This window comes from Pangasianodon hypophthalmus, chromosome 4 (genome assembly GCF_027358585.1).
Source record: "Pangasianodon hypophthalmus isolate fPanHyp1 chromosome 4, fPanHyp1.pri, whole genome shotgun sequence".
Classification (NCBI taxonomy): domain Eukaryota; kingdom Metazoa; phylum Chordata; class Actinopteri; order Siluriformes; family Pangasiidae; genus Pangasianodon; species Pangasianodon hypophthalmus.
The window spans coordinates 14,182,852-14,197,994 of NC_069713.1; the positions used below are offsets into that span (position 1 = coordinate 14,182,852).

At 38.4% G+C, this 15,143-nt stretch overlaps 1 protein-coding gene across 1 annotated transcript; it reads left to right on the forward strand.

Annotated features, from left to right (window-relative positions):
- Positions 1 to 442: 442 nt before the first annotated feature.
- On the forward strand, positions 443 to 14,721 carry si:dkey-33c9.6 (active breakpoint cluster region-related protein). Its single transcript, XM_026936951.3, has 22 exons — positions 443 to 600; positions 1,081 to 1,190; positions 1,645 to 1,749; positions 3,878 to 4,105; positions 5,784 to 5,891; positions 6,042 to 6,096; positions 6,175 to 6,227; positions 6,371 to 6,508; positions 8,321 to 8,442; positions 8,585 to 8,741; positions 9,682 to 9,807; positions 9,930 to 10,005; positions 10,098 to 10,193; positions 10,321 to 10,395; positions 11,457 to 11,554; positions 11,830 to 11,922; positions 12,024 to 12,190; positions 12,703 to 12,842; positions 13,236 to 13,370; positions 13,454 to 13,559; positions 13,783 to 13,924; positions 14,052 to 14,721. Exons 1-22 carry the CDS (start codon positions 546 to 548, stop codon positions 14,136 to 14,138), a joined length of 2,472 nt encoding a protein of 823 aa, XP_026792752.1. The 5' UTR covers positions 443 to 545; the 3' UTR covers positions 14,139 to 14,721.
- The last annotated feature ends 422 nt before the right edge of the window (positions 14,722 to 15,143 follow it).

Genomic DNA, 15,143 nt, shown 5'->3' on the forward strand with positions numbered 1-15,143 from the left:
AAAACATTATTCATTCATTCATTCAACCATCTACCCATCCATCCATTCATTCACTGCTTTGTCAGGGTTGAGGTGGATCTGGTGAGTTGATCTTGGGAATACTGGGCACGAGGTACACTTGGGACACCAGTCCATCGCAAACAAACAAACAAACAAACAAACAAACAAACAAACAAACAAACACTAAGGATTTAATGTACTTCATCTAGGCCTAAAGGATATACCAAAATTGGAATAAAATAGGTTTTACTGTTTGATGACAATTCAAATCATAGATTTCTATCTGATAGAGTAAGGAGGACATCCATATAATAATCATTTATGTAGAAGAATAACGGGCAAGATTACTTTCACTTCCGAGCTGAGTTTAATACGTTGAGTCTCTCTCTTTCTCTCTCTCTCTCTCTCTCTCTCGCTGGTCAGAGAAACAGGAAAAACAGTTTATATTCTCTTGACAGGAAGTAGAAGTGACAGTTTAGATTGGTTTGGACTCACACTTTCTCTCAGTTCTCTCTTAGCTCTGGTCTCTGCGCCACTGCTGATTGATGATGGAGCTTTTTGAAGACGCGTTGCAATATCTCATATCCTCCGGTATACCGGGTAGGTTCGGGGTTTCAGAATCCACATATCACATTTTATACACCATTTTAATGTTGTCATTGCATTCAGGTTTGCTCCGGGACCTGCAGTCTGCAATTCTTACATGTCTAATGTCTTTACTATACTGAAAGATATTGTCAGCGGAATGTTTTTTTCTTTACTGGCAGGACATTCCCTTTCATTTTTAATATTTCACAGAAAAAGGTTTGTAATTAACAGTTAAACCCAATGCCTGTTGAGTTATATATTTTTATCTCTTTTTTATGGATATGCCACCACTTCTGATTTATCTGTTCAAGTTTGTTATTGTGGTTATGTTTCTGATGTATGAGTTTGTTAGTAAAAGATCAAGGCTGTTGTTCAGTGTATTTTCATGGTCTTTCTTGCTAGCATGGCAATGTCAAACATGCGGTCAATAAATAGTTTTAAGTAAAAAAAAAACTCCCACTGATTTCCATCTTGTTCTGACCGTATTGGTAGTGGATGAAAATGAAGCTGTAGATTCAGAATTCTCTCAGGATGTGTTTGGGGATGAGACCGACTGGATTCCTAACATCACTGAGGAGGCAGCAGCATTTCCGCACACACCGGTGAGTCGATCTTATATCACAGTGGTTTGATATTTATTTTTATTTTGTTACAGTTCAAGAAATCACAACCCAGGATTATCAAAGTATTAATATTACTGCTGAGTTCTTTAGCCTGTTTAACTGGTCACATCGGAATGGGTTGAACCCAAACCTCAATACTTCAAAACAAGTAGCCTACAAATTAGGTCTAATATGTTCTGTCGTTGGAAATTTCAGGAATAAAATACTTTATGGCTCCAAAAATGACCCAATATACACTATATGGCCAAATGTTACAAAGGTTCTGACCATCATTAGCTTGAGGTATTTCTGGCCAAGTAGTTCATGGGATTTGGATTTCTGTATACCCTTACTCCCCAGTATTAGCATTAATATCAATAGTTCTCAGTGTGATTGTCATTGGTTTTCTGTTGAACTGGCAGAAATAAGTTTCATGTTCATGCTGTTGTTCCAGATCTGTACAAGCCCAGAGGACATGCTGGACAGAAGACTGCAGCTACTCAGAGAGATTTTAATCAGCGAAGAGACCTACCTGAATGAGTTGGAAACCCTGCTCATGGTAACACACACACCAAAATATACAAACTTGTAGACTCTGCTATTTCATTCATTCATTTTTTTTAAGTAACTACTTTATCCTGGTCAGGGTTGTGGTGGATCTGGAGACTATCCTAGGAACACTGGGTGCAAGGCAGGAATATAGCCTGGATGGGATGTGCCATGCACATGCACATTCACACAATCATTCACACCCAGGGGTGTGTATGGTGCCCTGCAATGGACTGGCATCTCATCCAGGGTGTATTTTTGCTCTGTATCCATAATGACCCTGACCAGGATTAAAATGTTTACTGAAATGAGTGAGTAAAAACAAGTATAAATGCTGTCCCCTCTAAAAGTATTGGAACAGCAAGGCCAGTTCTTTTGTTTTTGTCAGAGCCATTGCACAAGCATTGGGCGTAACCAGTAAAACAATCTGGAACGTCTTGAAAAAGAAACCTCTGGTGTACTAACAACCAGACATCGAACAGGTCGGCCAAGGAAAACAACAGGAGTTGATGACAGAAACATTGTGAAAGCTGTGAAGAAAAACCCAGAAATAACAGTCAGTGACATCACCAACAACCACCATTTGAAGAAGACTTTGAGAGCAGAAACATAAATGCCATACCACAAGATGCAAACCACTCATCAGCAGTAAGAATCAGAAGGCCAGATTGGAATTCACACAGAAATACAGAGATGAGCCACAAAAGTTCTGGAACCAAGATTAATCTCTACCAAAGTGATGGAAAGGCCAAAGTGTGAAGAAAGAGAGGATCTGCTCATGATCCAAAACATATGAGCTCATCAGTCAAGCATGATGGAGGTAGTGTCATGGCTTGGGCTTGCATGGCTACTTCTGGAATGCACTCACTAATCTTTATTTATGATGTAACTCATGATGGTAGCAGCAGAAAGAATGCCGAAGACTACAAAAACATTCTGTCTGTAAAATTTTCAGAGAAATGCATCTGATGACAGAAACCAAAAGCCTGGAAAAAAACGCCAGCAATATCAGGAAATGAAAGCTGAAATTCTCATCTATCATCTCATATTCATCTTTAGACCTTGAATGCAAATGCTTTCAGTGTATAGCAAAAACAAAATAATTGGCCTTGCCATTTTATTACTTTTGGAGGGGAATGTATGTATAAATAAGTGTGAATCCAGGAAGTCATTATGTTTTATAATGCCTTACAAATTCTCCACAGTAATATTCTTGACAAATGGAAAAAAAATCTTCCCCTTTCAGTTTTGTCCATGGTCAAACTTCTTCCTACCAGTCATAACTAGAAAGTGAAGTACTTGTTTCTTTTCATGTCATACTGAACGGGATGTGTTTAAGAGCAATCACACTGACCTTGTTAAAAATCATTTTTATGAAATTGTAAATGATGAGAATGAGTAAATGACCATTATAAACTTGCTAAGTAGTTGTAAATTCTACTGTGTGTTTATTTCCCAAATGCTTGTTGTTTCTTGCTTATTCACTTAGCAAGGCAATGCCTGTGTTTCAGTTTGCCTGTCTCTAGCATGAGAACAAGGGACTTCCTTTAATCTTTTAAACAGAATGAACACTTCTTATTTTCCACACTAAATCAAACTGGCCTTTTGAGTCTTAGCTTGAGATGCTCCACCCACAGGCCATCCGATGTACACTCAATGCCCACTTTATGAGGGACACTTTCTTCTATGTAGACTAATTGGCCATTTTATCTAGTAAACTTATTATATAGACAAACCTTTTTAGGCCCCCACTACCAAGATATAATCACTGCACTATAAGAAAATTCTCACGTATTTCTCTGTTACAGATAGTGCCACAAACCACATTGTTTCCAGGTTGTTGCACAGGGGCCTGTTTTTGTGGTAGCACAGTTTTCACAATTTCCTTCTACAGTGTTCACAGTGTTAGTCAAATGGCCTCATCCTGTGAAAAGCAGGTTGTTCTTGGCCACACTGACTGTTCAAAACAAAAAAAAGTCTTGCTCATTAGCCTCATTCATATTAACATATGCATTAGAATAGCGTGGTTACTATTTTGCAATCAATGCTTTACCATGATACTGGAGCCTCTACTGCAGGTATACATTGGACACTTCTCTACAGTTCTCTCTCTCTCTCTTTCTTTCTCTTTTCCACAGCCTCTGAAGGCTCTCAGGGCCTCAGCTGGTACATCTCAGCCTGTGTTGTCCATTGAGCAGGTCCAGACAGTGTTCTACCAGCTGCCAGAGCTCTTAGATCTCCACACTGAGTTTCACAACAGCCTCAGAGCTAAACTACAGTTGTATTTAGATCTGGAACTAGGCATTCCTCTGCAGCTGCGCCATGAGAACCTTGACCTGTCTGTGGGAGACCTCTTCATCAAATTTGTGAGTTTGTGGTTTTTTTTTTCCTTGTATATGCAGCAGGTCTTTTAGATCAGCCAGAGAGCCCCTTGCAGAAGAGTTAAAAAAAGGAATAGGAAATTTGCACTGGGTTTTAGACTGCATGTTGGGTTTCACACATTTCTGACATGCAGTGATGTGCAGTGTTGTGCGTGTGAGTTTTTTTTTTTTTTTTCACAGGTGATGTTTCACATAATGCTTTTATTTTTACACATGATTCATTTATTTTCACATACATTTTTCCACATGTAGGGCATGTGATATTTTTTTTTCACTTGATTAATTCATTCTCACATATGATCACATGTTTATATGTGGTGAGTTTATTGCATGGTGAAACACAGTCAGGTCCATAAATATTTGGACATTGACAAATTTATTGTTATTTTAGATGTCTACCACAGTGTAATGGAGTTGAATTTAAATAAAGAATATGATCTCATGAGACTTTCAGCTTGTTTCCTGCTTGTTGTTGTCTACTTGGGGTATTCAGTTTTGCCTCCATCAAGTGAAATGCATGCTCAGTTTGATTGAGGTCAGGTTGACGTAGACATTGCAGAATATTCCACTTCTTTGCTTTAAAAATGCCTTGGGTTGCTTTCGAAGTATGCTTCAGGTCATTGCCCATCTGCACTGTGAAGTGCCATCCAATGAGTTTTGAAGCATTTGGCTGAAACTGAGCAGATAATATAGCCCTATACCCTTCAGAATTCATCTTTTTTGTCAGTAGTCACATCATCAATAAATACAAAGGGAACCAATTCCATTGGCAGCCACATATGCCCACAACACTAGATGAAGTGGTATGCATTACTCATCCCATCATTCTGGTACAATTTGATCTTGGTCTTATCTGTCCATAGGATGTTATTCCACAACTGTATGGGCTTTTTTTTTTTTTTTTTTTTTTTTAATGTTTTTACCCTTTGTATTTACTCTGCTGAAGTCTTGATTGTTGACTTTACATCTACCTCCTGGAGGGTGTTCCTGATCTGGCCAATTGTTGTAAAACTGTTTTCTTCACCAGGGAAAGAATTCTTCTTTGATCCACCACACTTGTTTTCTGTGCCGTTTGATGTTCCTGAGCTCAACAGTACATTCTTTCTTTGTGAGAATGTACCAAATAGTTCATTTGGCCATACCAAATGTTTGTGCTGTCTCTCTGATGGGTTTGTTTTAATTTTTCAGCCTAATGATGGCTTGATTCACTGGCAGTAACAGCTCTTTGGACTTCATATTGAGAGTTAACAGCAACAGATTCCATATGCAAATGCTACATCAGCTCTAAACCTTTTATCTGCTTACTTATAAGTGAAATAATGAGGAACTCACACACCTGGCTGAAGAAATTGGTCCCTAAAAAAAGAGAGATTCACTTGATTTGCATGTAAATACTCTCATTTTGAAGCTGAAAGTCTGCACTTCGAGGTCATATTCATCATTTAATTTAAACTCCAATATATTGTGGTAGACAGCTAAAATAACAATAACTGTGTCAATATCCAAATATTTATGGACAAGACTGTGCATTTTTACATGTTTTACACACACATACTATATTACTTAATCACATGTGGAAAAACTTATGATCACATGTGAAATGTATTTGATTTTTCCTTAAGGAGTGTTATAATAGGTCATGTTTTTGTCATGTGATGTGTAGGTGAGCCAGTTAGGAGTGTACCGAGGATTCATAGATAATTATGAGAATGCCGTAGAGATAGTGAAGAAATGCACCCAGTCAGACCCACGATTCCGAACTCTTGCCCAGGTGTGTATGCTGCTCATCACTTTGAGTGCTTGTGTGCGTGTGAGAGTGTGTGTGTGTGTGTGTGTGCACGTGTGTGTGAATCTGACTGCAATGCTCTTTCAGAAAAACAAAACATGAGCTCACATTCCTCTTCACTTCCCTGTTATTTAGAGCATGAAGTCCACCAAAGGATCAGACAATTCCAAAGCTATGTACACTTTTGAAGGTAATAGAAGAATGAGGGATGTTTTTCAGTTATTCAGTCATTTTGGGTTGTCCATTTCAACCATGTCTCATGTCACAGGTCTCCTGTACAAGCCTCTGGACAGAGTGACTAAGACTACTCTTGTCCTGCATGTAAGACAATTATATGTCAATTATAGTTTCAATTATAATTATCTTAGAATGCAGTTTTGATTCCATGCTTAAAATATGGTTTATATATGTAGTTCGCTGCTCTTCCATCTTGCAGTTCTCATGTGTCTCTCTTTCCTTTACAGGATCTGTTAAAACACACTCCAGCGGATCACCACGACAGTGCGGTGCTACAGGAAGCCTTACGTGTCTCAAGCAGCTTCCTGTCTGGGGTTAATGAGGGATCACAGTGCAAGACATCTGTCACTCTTAGCAGAGGGGAGGTATACACACATGCACACAAGCACGTGCACAAAGGCAAATGCACGCACACACACACGCGCACACACACACACACACACACAGACAATCAATAACCCACAAATTCTGCTAAAACAAAAGTGACAGCTAAGTACTTCGGTGTAACCATAGACACCGATCATTTGCGTTCCCATATGACTAACACCTCAAAACCTGCATACTTAATTCAAGATACATAACACAAGTAATATATATCCTATATAGCCTTACATGATGTTGAGGAAGTAGCGCATGATCTTTACAATCTTTGATCTAATGCAATGTTTTGCTAGCTGTCTCCTTAGGCTAACTCTGCTCAGAATGTAGCAGCTGTTGTCCCTTTCATGAAAAGAAGGCCAAAGCCAAACTCAATTCAATTTAATTCAGTTTTATTTGTATAGTGCTTTTAACTAACTAACTAGCTAAAATAGACATGGCCACAAAGCAGGTTTACAGAAATACAGATGTAGATTTATATTTAGATTTCTAATGAGCAAGCCAGAGGCGACAGTGACAAGAAAAACTGCCTTAAAAGGAGCCCATACTCTTCTGTGTGGCACCATAGTGCAATTACAAATCATTACTCTACAACTGTACAATATAACATCAAATAGTACTGAGTGTGTTGAACAATGTGTTGAATAGAAGTCCTGGGGTGAGCACAAGACACTGTTTATGATTACAGCAGCATTTCTTAGGTATAAGGCTACAGTATCCAGTTTATCCACCCTTATCCACAGCAAGGGTGAGGGTTGGGCATAAACTGTTTTTGGGAAATTTTAAAAGTACCCATGTGGGACCATCCACAACAGTATTAAATGAGTAGAAGCAGAAGTAGAGCATTAGGGAATCAAATCTTGTTTAATCTGCATTCTCATCATATGAGGTTTTGCAATGATTATACAGTTCTGCTTATAACTTGCAAAGTTCTAAATAGTATAGCTCTGATATATCTTGCTGATTATGCAAAACTATATAGTTCATTCAGTGCACTTTGCTCAGGTGGTGCAGGTCCGTTCAGCTGGTAGAAGATATTTTTCTTGTATTAACCCCAGACTCTGGAATAGTGTTCAAAATAACAGTAGGAATGCATTATAGCATGTAGGGATGGGTGTTTTTAAATGAACTTAATTAATATGTTTCGTCATAATTACTTTTTTAATCTATTATGCTAAACACTATCTAGATTTTTTGACCCAAAATTAAAATCAAACATTGTTTAATTTGGTGAACATCTTTCCATTTTTAGGGTATTATAACATACACCAGACATGTTGGTTTGAGTATTTCAGAAACTCCTGATCTCCTGGGCACTGAGGCACTGAGATTCCCCTTTCTGATGTTTGATCCGAAAAATAACCAAAGCTCTTGACCTGTATCTGCATGATTTTATGCATTGTGCTGCTTCCACATTTTTTGATAATTGAAAGAGCAGGTGTGCAGCTGTTCCTATTTAACTGGCCAGTGAGTGTATTTCTAAATGCAAGGTCTTAATTGCATAGTAGATTATACTGAATGGACCCTGTATTTAATTTTAATAAAACTGTATTGGTTTAAGCATACTGTTGAACAACTTGGACTAAATTCTTATGAGTATCCTTACAAGTACAGATCTATGTTCCTTTACTTTCAATGCATGCACACAAACATGCACACACTCATTTTGGAGCTATTTTAGCTGCAAAGCATGATCACACATACACAATTTGAACCTCATAAGCAAACAGGGCCACAGCAGTATGTGTGTGTCTCCGTGTGTGTGTGTGTGTGTGTGTGTGTGCGCATGTTTCACACAGAGACGACAGCTTTTGCGTGATGGATTTGTGGTGGAGGTCTGTGATGGTGGGCGGAGCCTCAGACACCTTTTTCTCTACACAGATATACTGCTGTGTGTCAAGCTGAAGTGTGGAGCTATAGGGTGAGGGAGATCTATATAATTCTTTCAGAAAAGCAGCTCGCCATTGTAAAATACTAGTTGCTTTTGCCACTTTTAGCTAATGGTTTTCACTGGCGCTGTGTGTATGTGTGTGTGTGTGTGTGTGGGTGGGTGTGTGTGTCAGGAGGCAGCCTCACTACAGGTTTTGTTGGTATATGCCAATAGCGGGACTCAAGATGAACTGGGCAGCAGAGCAGGAAGCATCAGCTGACCTTCAGCTTAAAATCAGCAACATGAGAGTAAAGGTGTTCCACTTGAGGCGAGAATTCCGGCAGTCCATGGTAATGTGTGTATTTGTGATTGTGTCAGCATGAAAGCTGTGTGTGTATGTTTCCATGTTAAGTCATTACCAACATTCTCATCTCATATATTTAAACACAGATTGATGAAATTTCTTTTCTCTTGTAAATAAATTGGGTAGCGTGAATGAAAACGCTGGGCACTTAAGTAATCTAAGTGGGGGCCACCTAAGTGGATGCCATTAACTTAAGAAATATGACACAGTACTGTTGATGACTCGAATGTAGAGCTATCTGTGTCCCGGTTAAATACACTATATGGCCAAAAGTATGTGGACACCTGACCATCCCACCCATATGTGGGCCTTCCCCAAACTAGTGTCACAAAATTCAAAGCACAGAATTATATAGAACTAAGAGGCCCAAACATGTTCCAGCGTCACAATGCTCTTGTGCACAAAGTAGGGTCCATGAAGACATGGTTTGCCAAGGTTGGTGTGGAAGTACTAAAGTGTCCTGCACAGATGCCTGACCTCAACCCCACAGAACACCTTTGGGATGAATTGGAACGTTGACTGGTCATGAGCGCCCACCCTCACTAATACTCTTGCGGCTGAATGAGCACAAATCCTCACAAAATCTAGTGGAAAGCCTTCCCAGAAGAGTGGAGGCTATTATAGCAACAAAGGGGAGAATGGGTGTTCAACAAGCACATATGGGTATGATGGTCAGGCGTCCATGTACTTTCGCTAATGTGGTGTACTCGTGTTGGTTTGCAAGTGATACTAGCCCTAACAAGAGCAACGGTAAACCACAACATCTACTTTTGCAAAGGCCAAATAAAGTACCCTTTATATCTATCTATCTATCTATCTATCTGTCTATCTATCTTTCTGTCGATTGGTCGATCTAAATGAAGTTGTTGATTAGTTATTTTAAGTGTACAATGTGTCTGAGAATGTGTAGGTTTTTTGTATTACAGAAAGAGAAGAAAGGGTCGGTTTCTCGTGCCACTGATCGCTGTAGAAGGAAACTCGAAGCATGTGAAATTTGGCTTCTCACCCACAAACCATCTTTTATCTTAGAGCTACATAGCCCCAGCAGCAAGGTGAAATCTTGTCGCATAAACCATCTACACAAACATTAGAGTATACATACAGTTGTTACAACCTTGCAAATCTTTTGTGAGCAGTACCTTATAGACCCCCCTCTCTTCCTTTCTCCTTTCAGAGTCACACCATTCACTTACCTTCTCTGTATGAGCTGGACGAGTGGAGAGAAGCAATTAACAGCCGCAAAGCAGAAGGTGGGTGGAACTTCATCTAGCATGTCATGCTAAATATGTAAGTGTTTTTACTTCATTTTAATTGTCATGCACTGTTTGTGTGTGTGTCTCAGATGTAGAGACAGTGCCCCCAGACCTACTCTCTCTCACCAACTCTTGTGTCAAACTAAGAATGACTCAACAGCTGCCTCTTTGCTGCCTGCGGCCTGGTCAGTACCTTTCTTTTTACATGCACACACACCACAGATACACGCACACAAAATCTGCAACCTTCACTGAATTTCCATTTCTCTCTCTCTCTCTCTCTCTCTCTCTCTCTCTCTGTCTAATATACAGACAGTGAGGAGAACAGCATGTGTGGGAGTGTGTGTGTGATTGTGCATTCAGCCTGTGGGCTACAGCAGCCAGCCAGTAAGTTTTGTTTCTCATAGTCACAATCATGTAAGCACACGCCAACGCATGACACGTAATATACAACTTACTTTTTCAATAATTTAAGCGCAATTCCTGAAAAAAAAAAAAAAAATTACACTATCAGATCAATTCCAAAACACATTTTACTCGAACTGACCTAAAGCATGCAACTTCCTTTACACAAGTCACTGAACTTTTTTGTTTTTAAATTGACATCCATTTTGTATTCTAATGTTAGCTAAGATAATAATATAATATAAATCAGACTTCAGCTTAAATGAAATAGAATGAGTAAACTAAAATAATAATTAATGTACCTGTGACTAGCATTTGTTCCTTATTGAATTATTTGTGAGGTTTTTCTTTTTGTAATTGCTTGTTTTGTTTTGCATGTACTGTGCCACATTAAATATACTCTGTTTTGTTAGTAGAGTAATTAGCAGTGTGAAAAAGAAATCTAGTTCTGTTATTTGGACAGGATGGTTTTGTTTTGGTAATTCTGGTGTAATGAGAGAGGGAAATCATTTTTCCAGGCATTTAATCCACAGGGGTGTTTTGAAAATGGGATTTCTTGCCAGCCAAAACTGTAATCAGTATCTCATTTTCAACATTAGAAACAAACATTAATAAATAATTAAATATTACTAATAATAATTAAATATAACTTATAACTTTTAGCTGTTGCATTAAATTACAGAAAAATAGCAAATCATGCAATGGATATTATAATGGATATAATGGAATTTCTAGCTCAGAATTTTGAAAGGAATGTTATATTACATACTATATCTTGTAGGTATCTGTATCATGGTTTTTAACAAAAATATGCATTTTTGTATTAGAATAATGTTTGAGGACATGTGTATGTCAGCTGTAGGCAGTGGCACACCAAATTCTGCATTAGATTCTCTCGGCAGCAAGGTTTTAATTTATAAGCCATTTTATAATGCTTTACAAACTTTGCTACTGTTATATGTTTTATAAACATTCAAGAAATCAGTTAAACTTTCCATATTTTGGTCAGCCCTAACTCTATATGTACTTCTTCACGACTGCAGGTGTCTATGTGTGTGCTGAAGTTGATGGCTTTGAGATTTTTGACCGAAGAGCTCAGACTTGTCTTTCATCATATAGTCTGATGCCACAGTGGGATCAGGTACAGACCGAACACGCACAAACATGACCACATTCTTTTACATTGCCTTTCTTTTCAGTTTGATTGACTTATTTAATCTGTACTTCACATCCGGATGAAATGAGTTGTAAATGGGTCACTGAAAAACACTGAGCTTCCCTAAAGCCTGAACCCTCCAGGTGATGCTATGGCAGTGAACATGACCTTAATAATAGTTAAGCTGATCTTAACACCATGAGGCCTTGGGTAAAATGGGTCCTGTACTGTGTGTGTGTGTGTGTGTGTGTGTGTGATAGGAGCTGGTGCTGAAGGTGGATGGAGCTCAGCACCTCCGCCTGCTGTGTGTCAATCAAGCGGAGGAGAACATTATGGGCAGAGCTACGATACAGGTAAATTATGCATAAATTATATATAATATAGTCATGTTATTTTTTTTTTTTGGGTCACTCTATATAATATGAGAATGAATGTGCATGTATTTTTGTCACAGTTAAGCCCTGTTGATATGCTAAATAAGTGGAAGAAGATGAACGTGAATTTGGGCTCCATAGAAGTGATGCTGTCAATCAAATACTCACCCCATCAGCTCGAGCCACCCAGCTCAGCCCCTCTCCAGCACAGGCCTGTATTCGGTGTGGTGATCGGAGATGTAGCAAGGTCAGAATTTTCTCTTCTTTTCTAACAGTTCAGCTATTATCTTTCACAATAAAACAAAATGATAATGCTGTGGTTCTGCGAGAAATGGCCTAAAAATAGATGGAGCATCATCGTCAGAGACAAAATCAGTACATACAAAATCAAAGTAATCTTGGTTTTCTCAGATTGAGTCATACTGTGCATCATTGAGAATGAACAACAATTCATTTATCCTTTTTGATGAAATGGAACTTGAGAGGCATGCTAATCAGTGAAGTCTAAAAGGATGCAGTTATGTAAGACTGGAATATTACAACATGGCTATGGGATGTTCTGCAAAAAGTAAAAGTACACTTTCTTTCACGTTCAGGGTTAGTTTCCTGCGTGATTTGTTAAGCAAATATCCTCTTTTGGGTTATCTGAGTTTGTTCATTGATGTTACTAACTTATGTAAACTTGCCTTCCTGTGTGTGTGTGTGTGTGTGTGTGTGTGTGTGTGTGTGTGTGTGTGTGTGTGACTTTATCCACTGCAGACAAGAGCGCGTGCTGGTTCCTCATATAGTGCGCGCCTGTGTGGACGAGGTAGAGAGGAGAGGAATGGAAGAAGAGGGAATTTACAGACTCTCAGGAGCCAGCAATGAGATTCAGACTCTAAAACATGCATTTAACACCAGTAAGTGTGTGTAATGTAAGAGGTGGCAAATTATACATGGTCATTTTTAATCACATAATTAAATCTGTGTCACAAAATGTACTACTAAAACTAGAGACAAAACCAAATAACATACAAAAAACCTGTTAAGATGTTACTTAGTGCACAAAAATCTAAAGGAATTGTTCATTTTGCACACTGAATTGATAATAGGAAATCAGTTAAGTCTATAAAACGTACATTTTTAGGCCTGATGGTAGAGATACTGGCTTGTGAGAAGACTTTGTAAGTTAAGCATGAAATATATCCACAGATCTTTCAGAGTTTAGCTAAAACCATGTGGGAGTTCAATAATATATTTAACCTTTCTGTCCCTCCATGCTCTATTCTTTCACGGTTCTTCTCTGGCCACAGATTACTGGGAAGCTATGAGTAAGGTGAGAAATGTGGATGTGAATGTAGTGTCTGGCACTCTTAAGCTGTACTTGAGGCAACTGCCTGAGCCTCTTATTCCTGCTGCATATTTTCAGAGTCTCTCTAAAGCAATGGGTGAGTTTCTTGCACTCTCTTTTTCTCAATCACTCCCTCTCCCCCCCACACACACAAACTGACACAGTGTGTATCTCAAACAGATCTGACTGACCCAAAACTCAGAGCGAACACCATGATGTCTGAGCTGCAATCCTTCCCTGACGTCAATCGCAACACACTTCTCTTCCTCTTACATCACCTTAAACGGTAACTTCCTGTTCTCTAATTGTATCCCCTCTTATTAAACTACGTGTTTTTATTAATACATTAGGAGTAAGAGTTGTCTGGACATTTAGGTTTCACTTCCAGTGACCTGTCAGGTTTAGTCAGTAAACAGTATCTTAAAGTAAAGATTTATTCTTCTTTTAACTCCTCTCCAACTTTCTCAAGTCTCTGCCTCTCTTTCTTTCTTTCTTTTGTTGTGTCTTAGGGTGGCAGAGAAGGAGGAACTGAATAAAATGTCTCTGAGTAATCTGGCCACAGTGTTTGGCCCCACTCTCATGCGCCCCCCAGTGGCCAGTCTAGGTCAGTGCGCTCCACCAGTGGACATCTCTCAAGAGGTTGATGTTCAGGTCAGTTAGCTGCCATTCTGTGTCTCAGTATGTGACATTTACTACAGTTATCTGCAACACTAGAAGAACAGAAGCAGACAGTGCACTATGAAGGTGCTGGAGTCTTTGTGTATGTGTCTTTCCTCAGGTCCACGTGATTTACCTCTACCTCCAGATCCCGAATCTTCCAGGAGCTCTCACTACAAGACCACTGGATACTGAGGAAGACCCATGAAAGTTAAATTAGTGCTGCGTGTTATACATACATACATACGTACATACATACATACACACATGCATACACACATATATAATGGGAGCAATCATGAGGCAAAAAATCTTCTTGTCAAAGTTCACAGGCAATTTAAAGGAAATATATACCATGTATATTTATTTTATTTATTTTAAAAAGATTAATTGTAACACCTTGTTCATTACCTATATGATTATTAATTTAATGGAAATGTAAATAATTTCTAATATAAATTCTGAAATCCTTTGTTCAATTCCATTTGATAAATCGCTCTGACTGACAATCTGTAGACATCTAACTACACTAAAATTCCTGCCCCATTGTCATTGGAATCCCTGAATATTTTGTGGGTTAATTAATCTTTCCTGCAGTTTCATATTTCAAACTGATGCAGAAAATATGTAATAATGCCTCAACCATTCAGTAGGCTAGATTATTGCCACTGTATGTTTTTCACTAGTTCACTAGTTAACAGCATCAATTCCACAGAGATGATTAAAAGTTTAGTGAGATATGGATTGCCATAGAAACAACTGTAAATTATCAATAAAATGCTAGTGCTGAATTTGCTAGCTTAAAGGTATCATGTGCTGTATATTTGCCAAAAAACAATCAGAAGATATTTTGATATTTATTTGAAGCCAAAACTGAAGAAATGGTCAAGTTGGTTGACCAGGATCACCAGTTAAACCAGCAATAAGACCAGTGACTTACAAGTATTTTTAAAACAGAAACTACCATCCAGGTATACTTGATTGTAATTAGTTAAATTAACTCTTTATGATAGAAAGAGGTTTATTTATAATGTATTTACATTTACAGCATTTACAGAGCGACATACAGAAGTGCTTTGTAGTTTCCATCAAAAACAAGAACAAAATCCTCTTGCTAGTAAAATAGGTCAGGGTTTAAGAACACCATCAAGCTATACCCCTGTTCAGGAGAAATTTGTACAACAACTCAATTCAACTCAAACTCAACTCAATT